Genomic DNA, 17892 nt, shown 5'->3' with positions numbered 1-17892 from the left:
TTTCAACTAGAGATGGCTTTGAAATTTGAATTTAAAACTTCAAATAATCAAGTCGAATATGAAGCCTTAATTGCTGGATTAATTATGGCTAGAGATATGGGAGCTCAGAACGTCATATGCAAGAGTGATTCTGAACTAGCAATAGAACACAAAAAAGGTGAGTATCAGGTAAAAGATCCATTATTACTAAGATATTATCATAAAGTTTTAAACATCATGCAAAGCTTTAGTAATACCGAGATCAAGCACATGCCGAGAGAACAAAATTCAAGAACGAATTCATTTTCCAAACTGGAAAGTCAACGAAGGTAGACTCAACATAACTTAATTATACAACAGACCATGAATAGTCCAACAATTGGAGTTGAAGAATGTTCGGTAGTTGTAACAACAAAAGATGACTGGATTAAATCATATAAGTAATCAAGAATTAAAAGCAAGGTATTGAAAATGATGTTAGAATGGAAAGAAAAGCCCCCAAGTTTGTCATTATAGGAGATGAGTTATATAATAGAGGACATTCAACCCCACTATTGAAATGTCTTTCTCAAGAGCAAGCCGAGTATGTGATTCTAGAGCTTCACGAGGTACTTTGCAGACTACATTGTGGTGCACGAACAATGGCGACGAAAGTTTTGCGTGTTGGATACTATTGGCCGAGGTTCAAGAGGATTGTAATGAATATCTAAAAGCTTGTAAGAAATGCAAGGAGTTTGGTAATCTTAATCACATACCATCTCAAAATTTGCAAGGAATTGTTTCACCTTGGCCATTTGCTAAGTGGGGGATGAATATTCTCGATCCATTTTCGTTAGGACAGGACAAAAAAAGTTTTTGGTCATTGTAGTGGATTACTTTACAAAACGAATAGAAGTTGAAGCGTTTACAAGAATAACTGCCCAACAAGTCCAAACATTTGTGTAGAAAAATATAATTTGTAGATTTGGTATCCCGCATACTATTATAACTGATAATGATTGACAATTTATTGATAAAAACCTTATGGAATTCTATGCAGATTTAGGAGTTAAATCTATAACCACCTCGATTGAACATCCGCAAACAAATGGGCAAGTGGAGTTTGCCAACAAAGTCAATCTCAGCCAATTGAAAAGATGACTTGGAAATGTGAAAGGATTATGGGTCGAGAAGTTACCAAAAATATTATGGGCATACAGATGCACGCCGCAAACAGCAACTGGAGAAACACCATTCAACCTTACATATGGTACTAACGCCATGATACCAGTTGAAGTAAATGAACCAACTCTGCAAAGACAAATTGAAGAACAAATTTGGATTTGATTGAAGAACTCCGAGAAAAAGAAAAAATAAGAGAGGAGGCGGTAAAGAGAAGAGCATGCAAAAGGTTTAATGCCAAGGTCAAGCCAAGAGTTTTTAATGAAGGAGATTTGGTATGGAGTATGAGAACTGATGCGAGAAAAGATCCGACACAAGGAAAATTAGCACCTAACTTGGAAGGCCCATTTAGAATAGTTGTTAAAAACATTTAATGCAAGAGCCAAATCAGTTTTAAAACAATTAAAACATATTAAACCACTTTAACATAATTCTGTTAAGGATTTTCAAAATTCAACCGATTGAAAACACGAAAAAATCACTTGAATTGGCTTGACAACAAGGTCAACCAATTTCAAGCTTTTTCAAATTCTTTTAAAAAACTGTAAGTGTAAAACAACCAGTTGAATCGAGATTTCAACAGGTTGATTTTCCACTTTCTTTAGAAAACATCTCTTTCTCAAAAGAACTTGACTCAAGCAACCTTGGATCATAACTTTGAGTGAATTAACAAATTCGAACTACACAAAACACACACACACTCAACCAGCAGCAAAGTCTTCAAGCATTCCACTTGGATTTGTAGACATCAAAGCCTATGTTCAACATTTATTACTATATGTTGAAAGGTTAAAAGATTGACAGGTCAATGTTGATGAAACTATTATATTAAAAGGTTTACCCCACTACAAAAATGGCAACAAGAGGCCAAGTCAAAATATATCAAAATCTGACAACTAATAACCAGGAGCTATTACAAAAAATAAGAAGTTATAGCTAAATCATTCTTCAACATCAATATGTTCATCGCCATGTGCAACTTCTTCTAGCACTTCATCATAAGGAATGTCCTCAACAGGGATAAGCTCATCGTTGTGAAAATCTTTGCCAACTTAAAAATTTACTCCATCCAAAGGAAACTTGTAAAAATATTTGGCATGTTGAAGAGCTTTAGAGAAATCCAATTTATGTTGATCAACAACATAGTTATCGACTTCTGATATATTTTTCTTTAACTGTCTTATCTCAAGCTCCAAATGATGTATCTTCTTGGCATCAACTTGCTTAACAACATATAAGTCAAATAAGCCTTCCTTCAACCTTTGAATTTCACCCCGAAATCCCAATCTTTCAGTAGTTAGCCCGACAATTTCATCCTTTAATGATTCCTTATCAGCTTCGCATTAAGCATGCACATTCGATAACTTTTTGATTTGAGTAGTTAAGGACGAGTTGGCCTCAAGAGTAGATTTGAGACTTTTACCTGATTCAGCCAACTCTCTCTTCACCTTTTCGAATTTAGTAGAAGAGATACCATTCATAGTTTATTCTCTAACGATCTTAGCAATCAGCAAAGAGCGGGCCGCAAGCTCAACCGCTGAATCTATTAAAGAAGAAATATTGGTCGCCTTAAACATATGTCGAGAAGGTCCATCAAGGTTGGTGTGCACAAATTTTGAAAACGGTGTTGAAGCACCAAAAATGGTTTCAAGAAGAGCTTGGGAGGAACTCCCGACGACATGGAAATGGCGTCTAGGAGAACAATGTGATTGCCTACTACTTCTATCTTGCTTTTTACTTTTCTTGGAAGGTCTAACGCTAGTATTCGTGGCGTTCCTAGTCTCAATCACAGCTTCAACCCGAGAGATAGGTTCTACAAATTCAACCTCTGTTTCAGGTTGAACTTCCCTTTGGGGTTGAGGGTTGGAACCACCAGATCTGGCGAATAGCTTTGAGAAGTATGCTCACCCTTTCGAATTGGTAGTCGCCATTAAACCTAAAAACCAAGAAATTTTTTAGCAAAGTTAAAATTCTTTTGTGGAAAAGAAAAATTGAAAAAATACATATCAATAAAATCCCTACGTTGTTTACGTGAGGTGTATATTCGTAGTAAAGCGCGAGTAAGATGTTTCCAGGATAACTGATCCAGCACCGAAAGAACATGTAGTTCTTCTCCGCTCATTGAATGATATGACCATGAGTTGAATTTTAAAGGGGAACACGTCCAATAGAATGGATATTTTAGGACGTCCCCCATAAAAATAGTTCTTCTCAGTTTTTTCAATTAGAATTTTGAAAAAATCATCTTTGAAGTTCTTGTAAGAAGATGTAAAAGGAGAAAGGAGACAAGTCTTGGACTGACTAATCAAAGATAACCAACTTGGTCGCTTACCAAGCCGATAACTATAAAAATAAAGAAAAACTCCCGGACTAGGAGACAATGAAAGATATTTGCACAAAATACGAAAAGCTTTCATAGAAGCCCATCTATTAGGCTAGGTTGAGTAGGGCAACGTTAAGAAGACGAAGAACACCCATTTGAAATTCATCTAATGGAAATTGAACATGAATGTCGATAAAAAGACATTCATAAAAGTAGGAGAATTGACAACCCTCCCCTTCATGGCCATGACAAACATTGCAATTTTAGAACATGCAATTTAAAACAACTTTAAGGAAAAAAATTATGATGTTCATTTTTATATACTAGTTCTTATATAAATACAAAATGATGGCAAATTTCATGAAGGTCTTCTTGAATCATGTAAGATATGGTGCGGAAGCTATGGATGTGTGTGTGCAAGATCCTCCTAAGAGTGGTGTTGATCTTGAAGGTGCATGATGTGTATGAATATTGGGAGGTTCGGCCAGCCCAAAGAGAGGTGAAGGATGTGAAGTTTAGAGCCTAGAGTTCTAGGGAGAAGCAAAGCTTGACACAAAATGGCAACATAACTTTACTCACAATAAACTTGAAAATACAAGGTGTAGGCTCCTCCTTTTATAGGCTAAGGAGGACCATAATGCAACCCTAATGCTAGCCAAATGAAATGTAAATGTGAAGCACATGGGTGCACATGGCACATGGGTGCACAAATGAGCACATGGGGAGGGGTGTCTCTAGTTTTTATGCTCACCCCCTCCATGGGCTTTCTAGACCGGCCTTGGTAAATTTAGAGGTTTTTTTAGAAACTCTAAGTTTACCTAGGTTGGTGTTTTAGGTGCCAAAATTAATTCTAAGAAAATTACAAATAAAGTTCTTATGCTAATTTTGACAAGAAATTAAAGTCTACTCTACAGTAGAGTTTATGGCATTTGAACATGTAAAAGAACGTCTTCTTGGATCCTCTTGGCCATAACTCTATGGTTGGCCCAAATCTACCCTTTGGTGGGCTTGCATGTGGGCTTGTGCTTGGGCCTCTTCCATCACAAAATATGTCTAGTTCTTGATCAACTTGATCAAGGTCCACTAAGCCGACTAATGTTATGAAGATACACACGAGTATAGTTTGGACTTCAGTTACTTTTGGCTAAAACAACCCAAGTATTATTTGAGCACACAATCACTCTAATCTAAAACCAAAGTATTATTTGGAACCTAATCACTTCTATCTAAAACCCAAGTATTTTTTGAATCACAACCATTCCTAGCTTCTTTTTTTTCTTTTTTTTTTATCTGCAAAGAATGAAATTAAATTAAGAGGGATACAAAAGGGGTATCCCAACCCTTTACACACTCCAAACCATGTTTTAGGACCTCCAAAAAGAGCACCCCAAAACAGGAAGAAAATAAAAGCTACTGCATAAATAAACAACCTACAACAGCCCCCATTTTGTTTCTATTATTCTGCTGGATTGTTGCAAATAACACTAAACAACTTTTCAAAACCACCAGAAAACCAACGTAATCCTCCCACCAGCTTGACAATTACCTTAATGAGTGGCTTGCAGCACAACCTCCACATCCAAAGCTTAATAACTGGTGCTACCTCTCTCAACCACCTATAACAGCAACCAGAATTACTTCCTGCCGGGATCTTCAGCTTTATTCTTGTGTACCAAGATTGCACCTTGTATCACCCAACCAAATTCACAATCAGGCCACCATCCATATGTCCATGGTATAGAAGAACTTCATCAGTTGTGGTTGAAACACCTACTGCAATTAATTCTTTGGCATCATCATCTGCAACAATATTGCATCCTCTATTGAGCTGCAATAAATCTGCAGCAAACAAACTTCCAGAGCACACCGAGAGAATTAGCTACCTCCATCATCTCATTAGCTTTCAACAGCGTCTTCAGATACTTCAAATTGATCTTTAACTTCACCATATAACACCCAAGTAACTCCACAAAAAAGTTTAGGCCTTAAAATTCCTTTCCAGTTGGCTTAAAGCACCTGCCACGCCGTGCCCATCCCAGCTATACTGATATGCTACAGATGTTGCACCATGATATAGCTATGTTATGTTATCTCCAATCCAGCAACCTTCACCAAGAATTATCTTAAACCATTCCTAGCTATAACAACCTAAAGTATTATTTGGAACGCAACTACTTCTAGATAGACTCAAGTATTTTTTAGAAAACAATCACTCTTGACTAATTGTTTTATATACAAAAAATTGATGCAAAATAATGCATTCTTTAAGTTGCATAATAGGCTAGTAGCCAATAAAAAAACACTTCTCTTTCTTTTTCTTAATTTAGTCTGTGTGAACCAAATAAATAGGTGACTTGCCTCTATTCATCCAAAACTATTCCACAACATAATTAAAATCTCTAATTAAGTTACTAATTATACACAATTAATTTACCTAAAGAATTAAAAATAAATTATATTTACGTAATTTCAAAATTTTATTGTGAAGAATGTAAAGACCTAGAAAATACTTCTAGCTAAAAAGATAGAAGAAGATGGAGCTTTATTGGAGATGAACACTTAAATTGAAAAGTCTTCTTCTTCTTCTTAGCCTTGAAAAAGTGTACAAAGTAGTTAGAAATTAGTTTTGGGTCTTGTATTTTGGGCCAAGTATAATAGGGTGTAAGCAGGAAAAGAGAGGATGTAAATAGGAAAAGAGGCAAGGATGACATGAAGGTCTACATGTCTTTTCCTCAATGGAGAGGATTTTCCTCCAATGAAGACATGTCACTTGTCACTCTCCCAATGAAGAGGATTTCGCCAATAAGGAGGTGACAATTGTCACAATCTCATTTGAGAGGATTTGAGAAACTTTCTCCTATAAATAGAAGTCTCTTGTACATGTATTTCAACTTTGATGAAATTAATGAAATGTTGTCCAATTTGTGAGACACTTCACTTGTCAAAGTTCTCTTTATACTTGTATTCTTGCTAGACATATTTCTAGAGTCCTTCTAGAAGTGTTGGCGTAGCCTCACTCTAGAAACTAAGTGTTGGTCTAGCCTCACTTAGATCCAACCTCATAATTTCCATCTCCTCTTAAAATTTTCTACACTTCTTACATGCTTCTGCTATCATTCATCTTTCGTTGAAGAAATTCAAAATGAAAATCATGGAAGAAGAAGATCTACACATGAGCGTGCAAATCCGGGTTGCATCATAGTATAATTAAAATAACACTTAAATATTTTATTATTAAAATGAAAGTTCGTATAAATAGAAAAAAGCAGTTATTCAGGTTTCATTTTAAATAACCATAATCTCTTTAGAAAAGTTTTTTTTTCTCTTTTACCTTCTCTCTAGATTTCTAACCACATCCTTCATTAGATTGACGATCAAAGGCTACCTTTGGACTCCTAGTAGAGAAATACAAAAAAGTTAGTTTAGAGTAAGTTTCTTTATGCTCATTTTTCCTTTGAGTCAGTTTTGATTTTTCTGTTCATCAAGGTAAATATGTGTTGCATGTAGTGTTTGTGGCTTCAGGATTAGTCATTGTTAGTTCATGATCATAGTGATGTGTTCAGATTATTGATTAGGACTATATGGTGCATGTTAGGCTATCCTTGCTTTCTTAAGGAGTTAGGGCTCTTTGTAAGTGTTCATCCTTCTAATCAGGGAAGTCATGAAAAAAAATTTGCATGCGCATGTGTATCTCTTCTTCAATATTTTGGTTTGAATTTCTTCCTTGGATGATAAAGGATAGTGGAAACATGTAAAAAGTGTAGCAATGTCACAATTTGGTGATGAAAATTATGAGTTTGATTCTATGTTGGGCCAACATATATAGTAGTTTCTAGAGTGAGGTTGGACCAACACTACTATGAGGAATCTAGAAATTTGTTTAGCAAGAAGACAACTCTAGAGATAACTTTAACAAGTTGAAGTGTCTCAAAATTTGGATAGCATTTTATTACTCCAATCAAAGTTAAAATTCATGTACAAGACACTCCTATTTATAGGAGATGAAACTTGCAAGAAAAACTTCTAACCCTAGATGGTCTAACCTTAACCATAACTTGGAGAGCAAGTTTCATAAATCCTCTTAAATGAGAGTGTGACAAGTTTTACTCTCTCATTGGTGCAAATCCTCTCCATCAGGAGAGTAACAAATGGCAAAGACACCACATGTCCAAGTAGGAAGCGCCTGACCCTAGCTTGCGTGCAAACTAGGGTTCTTAACCTAACTTGACACCCAAGCTAAGGTCTACGACTATTTGGCACCCAAAATCCTCCCTAAGCTTATGTTATTTAACCTAATCTAGATTTGACCAAAATACAAAGTCCAAAATGAAATTTTATGCTACTTGGCCCAAAATACAAGGTCCAATATAACCCCTACACCACTCTATACAATTATTTATAAGGCTAAGAAAAGAAAAAGACTCTTCAATCTATCTAATAAGACCCCATCTTCTTCAATCTTCTTAGCCAATGGTTTTGAGGTTGGATAGTTTACATTAGGAAGCTAATGTTATTTTCCATAGAAATCTAGGCTAGAGGATTTGGACATAAAGATGACGTGGTCAGAAGTTCCAAAATTCTCTTGCAGGGTTTATTTTGTTGATTGAAATAGATGTTATTTGATGAAAATGATTTGAAGTTTAAACAATTGGGTAAGTGATTGACTATTTAAATTGATTGTGATATGTGTTTTGAAGTTAAGTCTTGGTTTTTACCTATCAAATTGTGATTTTAAATGAGATATACTCGTTCTGTACCTCAAATTCGCTCAACATCATTTCCTATCGATCAAGAGAATTGAGATGTAGCTTTTGGAATTCTCTTGACCTCAAATACACTCAGTGCCATTTCAATTGATTTTTGAAATTCTAAATGTTATGTGATTAATGTTGATATTTTATCATTGTTTTAAAATTATTAATATATGTGTGATTGAATGGTATGTTGTGAGGTAGATAAACTATGAATCATGTGATCGAGATATAATATTTACAGTAAGGAAAATACTGTGTTGAGATTGTTAGGATGTTCATTGATTAGGGAATCATCTTGAAGAAATTATCCTAACTCTACTGGTATATTAAAATTATATAGATGAAGATTATCAAATGGTGAGACTCGAAGGAGGTTCATATGATTGAATATGGGGATTGAGAAATAACTGATAAGAACATATCATATGGATTAACTCTGTCATACGGGTTGAACGAATTCATATGTTTATGTGGTTTTGTGGAGGGATTCCCTAGTGTGAGTAGTATGTTGTGTGGAGTGATTTCTCAGCATGAGTAGTATGACAAGTGTAGATTTTTGAGTCTAAATCAATGCACAATTCCAGAAGTAAAGTCAAGTGTTTATATGTGGATGAGAGTGGATCTGGCATGTGTGATGTTGAATATGAGATATTTGTAGATACTTACTTGTTTAGTACATGAAAACGAACGAAATGTGATGATTCATAAGTTTATGATTGTATTCATTTAATTGGATGAAAATGATGATTCATATGTTTATGATTGAATTATTTGAATCTAGAATTATATTGGAAGTTTTAAAAATATCTAACTTACTTTATTTTCTATTAAATCATGTTTTACACAAAAGTAGATATTATAAGTGATGAATCTCACAGGAAGAAGGTGGAGAATTAGCATAAAAAATAAAGAAAAATATATTATCTTATGATGTATGTATTTGAAAATCTTTATATGAAAAGATAATATTTTGTAGTACGAGTGGGTAATTAATATGTATATATTTATATACTAAATTGGGTGATGCAATTATTAGGTAAGATAAATGGGGTTGTTACAAAGAGGTTGATAGATGCGAACTCATGAAAATTTCATTCCTTTCCTATGCATGCGTAAGGGTAGAACTGTTGCTTGTAAGAATAGCGGATGACAACATTTTGTTGTTGCTTGTAAGAATAGCATTGTTCGAACAACGTTTCTATCTCTTGATTATGAAGCAAGACAATTTTATATTACTAATGTACTTAATTTTTAATTTTTCTCTCCCAATCACTCAAATTGAATCTCACCAAACTATGCTTCGACTTTGAAACAATTAAGAAGCAAACTTGTCCATACACTGACAGTATGCATTAAAAAATTACTTTCATTCTCTATTGATGGGGAAAGAAGAAAAGTACAAGGCCTGAATTATCAACTGAGCACCAAAAATATATATGTTAGGTTTGGAGCTAAGAATCATATTCAAATTGAAACTACTTTAAATAGTTTCAATTTTTCAACTAAGGAATTTTCATTTTTCATAAATGAAGAAACGAGTATAGAATCTAAATGTTAAACCAAACTATAGTTTTACATTAGGCATTTTAGCAGAGGGATTGTAGTGTTTTTACTGCAATTGTAGTCATACATATTAACTATACATTTATCTAAAATGTCTCACTTTTATTCAATTGGAAAACATAGTTTAAAACAATGATAGGATATGAAAAGGCAAAAGAGGAACATCATGCTATGGTCGATGAGAGTGATATGGATGGTTGTAAATATCTACATACTCTAGCTTCCTTGTAGACAAGGCCATGGCTGCAGTGATACCCTTTCTGTGGGCTGCAATGTCTGTCTTCACTACATATGCAGAGTCCCTCCAAGGCACACCCATCAACTTTTTCTGATTCCTTCCCATAAAGTATATTATCAGACCATTCACTAGAGAACACATTTTGTGGATCCATTTTTTGTTTTGCTGCAATGAACATGTTAAACTTGGGATACTTATGCTGCACCCCAAAGAATGCTATATTCCTATTCTTACCCCAATGTGGCTTAGCCCCATACTTGAAGAATGCCAATTGCTCCACTTCCTCCCACACATCTTGGTTTAGTCTAGGATTTGATGGGTCGTTTGCACGATAATAGTTGAAATCTACCACTACAGAATCCTCAGGTTGCCCTAGATATGCACTTGAGGCTTTGATGAACCGAAATAGCAACCCATTATAGATGTCCACCCCACAGAAATTTTCTGGTTTTAGGTCTCTCAGTTTCCTCACGTCACGGATGAAGTCCCCAAATGCTGATGCAGGGAAGATTGCTGTGCTCTCGTAGAAGAACAGCCCTTTGATTCGTGGATCCCAAGCACATGATGTGTCAAATCTTGTTGAGTATAAGCATGAACCTGAAGTTTGCATTTTTCCTTGGTAACCCACAACGGGGTAGCCACTGAAGATTTGGCCATTGTTCTTCAACCCATTGCCTACTAATTTCTTGAAGCCTAAAGTAGTACCTGCTGTTAAGCATTTCCCATTCGCGTTTCTCGTACTCTCTAGCAGGTTTTCTGCATGTAGTTTTTTCGGGTAAAATATGTGATTGGGTTCATTATATTTCTATTGTCCTTTTTGTGTAGAATATTATACATGTCTGATTTTGATCACAAGGATTTATTTGGCCTGAAAAGTGATTTATGTTCTTAGTTTTCTGTTTTCATTTTTAATTATAAGAAATACCATCTCTGATCATATTTTGTTTTCCATTTTTAAAAGCTTGTATAAAAGAAAACGTAAAATTGACATATTATTTTTATTTTCACAATTTCATATGCAAACTTTTACAAACAAAAAGGTAACCATGAAAGCTAGTACTTTTGTAATTATAAATAAAATAACTAAATTTAGAAAACCTTTTAATGGATTTGATTAAGTCTATAAACTAAATTATTCACTAATTTTAACTTCTATTCTTTCCCTTAGCTTTGGAAATTATTTCATTTCAAAACCACCATTAACCTCTACCATTAACATATGATAAACAATAAGAATTTGAGATATTCAAATAAAATTTATTAATAGAGATTAAACTTACTTTATCTAAACATGCAAGAACTTATTAATATTGATTTTTAAAGAAAAGTGAACTTTAAATTCAAGATTCTTTAAAAGTGACTCAAGATTAGGTTTGAATCCTAATATACTAATTTTTAATTTATGAATCTCCAACAATAAAACCAAGACAAACTCTACATTTTAGGAAGGTTAGAAGTATTGGGGAGAAGAGAAGAAATACCTGCTACTCTAACTGATTCAGATATCAAGATGGAATTGGGTTGAAATCCAATGAAGTCATTAACTCCATCACCCGAAGCATTTAAGGGAACCCTTGAATCATATCTGTACACCACTGTGTGCTTTGATGGATACCAAGTTATGTCTGCAAATTCATACTTTTTTGCATGGTCTACGTATAAATCTTCGATCAGATCATCTTTTTCTGTGAATTCGTAAGTTATGCTTCTTTTGAACCTGTGCTCGATTGATAATTTTACCTGTCCTTCAACATTCATATTAATTTATCAAACTTTACTAACATGACCACTTTGAATAGCTACATATAGTTTGATCGTTTTTTCTAGTATGTATGTGATTAGTGAAAATAGAAATATAAATTGAGTTTAATTTAATTTTTAACTTAATTTAATTATGTTGGATTAAACGTTTTAGCAACCCAATCAATGAATTCAATGATCATGTTGAAAACTTTTTTAAAATATATTTTATTAAAAAAAAATACTTCAAAATAAATATTTCTGATATTACTTAATAAAAGATCATCTAATACTAACTGTATTTAATATATACATACACACACATGTGATAAATATAAATTATTTTTATAATAAAATTATTATATAAATAATATTTTAATCGTATATTTATTATATAATGGGCATCAAGTTATCGAGTTTAAATTCGTGAATATGTACTAAACATGATTCTAAATAAAATTCAACTCAACCCAAAAATATAATTAAATTAGGGTAGACAAGTTCACAAGATAAGTTCAACCACTAACAATCCTACAGATTTTCTTAAGAGTGGAAAAACTACAAAAAAAAAAAGAGAGTTTTATAATATACATATTTTTTTTAAAGTAAATTAAATGATAGGACTATTTAGAAATATATGTAATAATATGTTGGTAATCCAAATATATCTAGTAATAGTTTTTTTTTTTAATTTTCACACTGCACTTAGAAATTTTTACTCCACAGGCTATACTATATATTAATTTATCATTAAGAAATCCTAATTATTGTGAAAAAATATTTAACTAAAATTGTATATTCAGTTTCAAACATCGTATAATCCATTAATTGAAAAATAAAAATCACATAAATAATTTACATTTAAAAACACAATAATTCAAATTGGATATATATTTAATATAATATATCACGTCATATCTAACTAAAATAAATAAAATTACAGGAAATAATTTATAATTAAATGCACAGTATAAACCATTAATTTTACATAAATGCTTATAATAAAATATTCTCACTTTTTTCCGAAGCACACAGGCTAAACAACTGCAAAAGTTCGGAAAGTGTATTGAGCTTACATATGTAACTAACCATGACTATTTCCACCAAAACAAAATAGAAAAGAAGTTAAGAAAATAAAAATAAATAAAATTGAATTTTTAATTATCTATACTTATATATAAAAAAAATTCTCCATTATAACTGCTCATTTTGTGTATAGAATTTTTTTTCCAATTCTATATATAAGAACAGATGAAAAGAAAAATGAGAAATAACAAAATTGGTTTCACAATTAAAGGACGAAAATAGGCTGACCTTGGAGATGGCACCCAGCACTCCCAGAGACAGTCTGGCAGCATTAAGCATGGGGTCCTGCGCCTCCAACATTAAAAGCTTCGCATACCCTTCATATTTGGAAGCAGGGACAACAACAGTAATCCCAAGAACATGATCATGAACAGAACCACCTTTCCCCCACCAGGAGCTACCATGTGCCCCCGTGCTGATAAGCCCGGCAACCGTCACACCCTCCCAATAAGGCGCAGCCACCAAGCTGAACCCTCTACTCTCAACGGCGTCGATCAATTGCCGAAGCCCCACACCCGCATCCGCAGTCACGGCCATATTCGCATCGTCGATTACGATGCCAGAGTCGTACTTCTCTGTGCTGATGAGCAGAGTGGCACCTGCACCTGCGCTCCCTTGGGGACATGCAATCTTGGGAATGGTGTGGGAGAATCTGGTGACGACCTTTACTTTGAGGTTGTTACGGACAGCGTAGGAGACTGCCGAACGGAGCTGTTCTTCTGTAGTCGGGTATGTGACGTTGAGGGCAGAACAGTCCCTGCGGTCACCCCACGCACCGTAGGCGTTGCGGAGAATGCACCCGGTACTGCTGCATTCAACTGGGGAGTGTGGGAGCATGCCATGGACGGTTGTGATTGAACACAACAATAGAAGTGCGTGAATGAATCCCAAAATCCGAGGACAAAGGCAGTGGGCACCAGGCATGTTGAAAAATGATGATGGTGGTGTTTTTTGGTTTATTAAGTGTTCCTCATTATTATATCGCGGATATATAAGAAGCGCCGACAGAAAGATAAAGCTTTGTCACAAATAACCCTAAGTTATTAAAGTTGCTTGAAGTGCAAATAACGGTAGAGTTTCTTTCCGCAATAAATCCATTTAATAAACAAATCTGCAAATGAACCTCGATAACATTATTAATATTTTCACAACCGTGTAAGCATCACAATTGACAACTGCGTACCATCACTTAACAATTGTCGATACGGAAGAAAAATAAAATATTTTATTATTGAAAGGTGAGCTTCACTTTGATTGGTAAAAAAATTATTTTGCATTGATTTTTGTGTTCGGTTTTGATATTAGAGATTTTATAGGATTGCGATTTAAGATTTACTCTAGCTATTTGTGCTCTAGTTTTTTGTAAAAGGATATTTTTTTTTAAGTAAAACGGAGAAAATTGAGAGGATGATATGTGTTATTTGAAGGAAAGCTTTAGCTATTAAATAGTCTTATAATAATTAGAAATACGAAAATTTGCGAAAAGGTGTAATGTATATATCAGTTGCAATAGACTATAATAAAAGTAGTAAAGAAGAGGTCATCCTTAAATTATTGACTAATTACATAAAACATAAGGTTTTAAAAAAACAAATATCAACAAATATCTTTAACAGTATTTGTGTTTGGGATTTGGATGTTGCGGTTTGTTTTATGTGGTAGGTTGGTGTGAGTGGTAAATTTAATTTTTGTGTGCGGTTTGGGTTTTGATTTTGGAATTTGCTTAGAGTTGTGTATATTTGCTATTTTGTGTTTCTTTATAATTTGTTGTTTGCATTTGCGGTTTTTGTCTTTTTATTTGTTATTTAGTGTCTTTGTAATTTGCCGCAAAGAAATATTTTTTATTTAGTTTTTCAATTTGCAATTTCGTGTACATTTGTAATATTGGTGTTCATGGTTGTGGATTTCTTTTATATGATTTGTTGGTCTAAATTTGCGAATAGTCAGTTTGGTTTTGACTTTTGGAGTCTTTTAACCTTTATTTGGATTTTAATATTTTATCAGATGAAAAAGAGGGTGACACTTCGACCGAAGAGTTTATGTTGATTTACAAATGTGGACTTGCAGAGTGTATATGGTTTGAGTTCTTAGTATATGTGAGATGAAATGCAAGGAAATGTTATGAAACGCAATTTACATCTTGTATATTATCTTCATTGTTTTTGTTTTTTACATGTTAATTTTCATTGTGGTGGTGCTATGAGGTGAGGTTTGATGGAGTCTCATGCATGAATATCTTTATGCTTAGCTTGCGCTAGAGAGAACCACAAGTCATAGTTTGCACAACACACTTAATGTTGGTTATTTTTTGAAAGGTGAAAGTCTCATAATCGATGTTGCTTAATTTTTAGAGGAATAATCATGTTCAAAGTCCCGTAATCGAGTGTGCTTGTTTTTTAAGAGGATAATCATTTTTTTTGTCATAATCGATTATGAATTTATTTTCATTGCTTAATTGATTATATGCATGGACAACATCGATTATGTAGTTTTTGTTTGTTTTTTTTTTCATTTTCATTTGCATGTTTCCTTAGTGTTTTGTGTAAAAATTGTTGTGAAAATGTCACATTGGTGCTGGATACGATTTGGTTTCCACGAATGATTGTATTGTGGTTGTGTATGCGTCATTATGTTGGTGTAGAATTGATGTAAGCTAGTGCTGCTCTTCTGCTTTTGGTATGTTGTTCTTGTGTTCATGTGGTGTGGTGTGGTGGTTTGCAAAAAAATTGAGGCTTCTTCACATTGTTTTTTGTGACTTTCATTCATCATCAAAGTAAGTGTTTTATTTGATTCAATGAAGAGTGCATGCATGATTGTTTGTATGGATCTATGTATGATTTGTTTGGAAATGATTTTGTATGAACTAGAACAATTATGTGATTTTAGTGTTTAGGATGTAAAAAAAATAAGTTTACTAAGATTGGAAACAAAATTTTAGTACTTTAAAATATTTAAATAGGATCTTAAATAATTTAGGATTTTTATGTTTTAGAAATTTTATATATTTCATATTTTTAGTTAAATGTGACATTAAATAAATTAGTATTAGTATTTATTTATTTTTTTAATACTTTAAAAATGTTATATAGTTGAGATTTTTATTTAAATCAGACATTAAATAATTTATAATTTGTATTTATTTTAGATTTTGAATATTTTAGGAATTTTATATATTTCATATTTTTATTTAAATACGACAATAATTCAGGATTTTTATTTATTTAATATTTTGAATAATTTAGAAATTTTATTTATTTCTTATTTTTATTTAAGTATGAAATGATAATTTAGGATTTGTACTTGTTTAGGATTTCAAATATTTTATGAATTTTATATATTTCATATTTTTATTTAAATAAGACATTAAATGATTTAGGATTTGTATTTATTAAGGATAGAGAATTGTTCTTGCCGATTGACTTTCTCATCGATTAACAGTGGAAAGCTCCGCTTCTAACCTGTCTCCTCTAGATTAAGTTATGCATCTTCTCACTGCACTAGCACGTGGCTCTGTGAGGGGGGACTATACTTGTTGATCACACTCCGACGATCAAGTCAGCGAGAGTTTACTAAAATAAGATAAGTATTTCATTTTAGTCTTAGTATTCAGAAACAACGTACCTTTCCTTGGGGTCTCGTATCCCTTTTATAGCTTACTTGTTTAACAACTTTCACTCATGAGAATATAATCTCTACTCAAAGCACAAAATAATAACAAAAAACCATTATTCCCGGGTGCTCTTCTTTTATTCTCAACAACTATTAATTAATATGTAACTAACATGTATTAATTAATATATAACTAACTTGCATATTATCACAAGAAATAAAAATATCTCTTTATCTTCATAATATTATGATAACAGATTTAAACAATAACAATTATATCTTTTATCTTCAGAATAATATCACAACAGGTAATATATATATATATATATATATAACTTGCATATTATCACAAGAGATAAAATATTTCTTTATCTTCATAATAATATGATAACGGATTTAAACAATAACAATTATATCGTTTATCTTCAGAATAATATCACAACAAATAAAATATTTCTTTATCTTTTATCTTAATTACCTTTCATGGGTCGACCCCTACTTGGGCCGAGGTCCCGAGCATTCCTGTCCAGTACAAGAATATTTTAGAAATTTTAAATATTTTAGATTTTTATTTAAATAGGACATTAAATAATTTAGGATTTATATATATTTAAGATTTTGAATAAAGTAGCATTTTTAATTATTTTAAATTTTTATTTAAGTTGGACAATAATAATTTAGGATTTGTATTTATTTAGATTTTGTAATAATTTAGTAATTTTATTTATGTGAAATCTATCTGTCAAAATTTGTAAAATATTTTTACATAAATTTTAAATTGTTTATACATAAAACAATTTAATCATATTTCGTTTTATTTTAATTTTATCAACAAGGGTAAATTTGTAATCTTACATTTTTATCTATTTATAAAAATTATTTTGTCAATCACACCTATTACATAACTCACAAACTTTCATGAACGCTCTCTTCATTTGTCATCATCTTTTCTTCAATTCAAACAACCTCATTTTTCACTCACTTTCACCTCAAATCCACTCCCTCAAATCCAAACAAAGCATAAGGGTTGGTGTTTGCATATGCGATTTGTTGTCTAGTTTGCAATTTCATATCATCATTTGCAATTTGCTGCAAAGAAACATTTTCAATTTGGTCTCTTGATTTATGATTTGGTGTGTGCATTTGTGATAGTAGTGTTCTGCAATGGTGGGTTTCGTTTATGTGTTGTGTTGGTCTGCGTTTGTCAGTGATGGCTTTGTTTTGTGTGCATTTTGGGTTTTGATTTTTGGGGTTTTTGTTTGCATTTGTTGTTGGTCTAAGATTGTTTTTGTTCATGGTTGGTTCATTTTGGACGTGGAACATTCCTGATGATATGCAATGTATTTCTTTCCAACAAAGGTAATGGCTATTATTTTTTTTTTCAAACATTTTGTTTTTGTGTGCCTTTAGCACAATGAAGGGGTGAGTCTCTAGCGCAA

At 32.7% G+C, this 17892-nt stretch overlaps 1 protein-coding gene across 1 annotated transcript; it reads right to left on the bottom strand.

Annotated features, from left to right (window-relative positions):
• Positions 1–9861: 9861 nt before the first annotated feature.
• GULLO3 (D-arabinono-1,4-lactone oxidase family protein) lies at positions 9862–13954 on the bottom strand. Its single transcript, XM_068615864.2, has 3 exons — positions 13073–13954; positions 11500–11758; positions 9862–10774 (listed from the first exon to the last, which is right to left on the bottom strand). Exons 1-3 carry the CDS (start codon positions 13766–13768, stop codon positions 9945–9947), a joined length of 1785 nt encoding a protein of 594 aa, XP_068471965.1. The 5' UTR covers positions 13769–13954; the 3' UTR covers positions 9862–9944.
• Between the last annotated feature and the right edge of the window lie 3938 nt (positions 13955–17892).

The sequence above is a fragment of the Phaseolus vulgaris genome, chromosome 1, assembly GCF_051622355.1.
Source record: "Phaseolus vulgaris cultivar YP4 chromosome 1, ASM5162235v1, whole genome shotgun sequence".
Classification (NCBI taxonomy): domain Eukaryota; kingdom Viridiplantae; phylum Streptophyta; class Magnoliopsida; order Fabales; family Fabaceae; genus Phaseolus; species Phaseolus vulgaris.
Note: the sequence above shows the minus strand (reverse complement) of the source record. Positions and strands in the feature narration are given on the sequence as shown.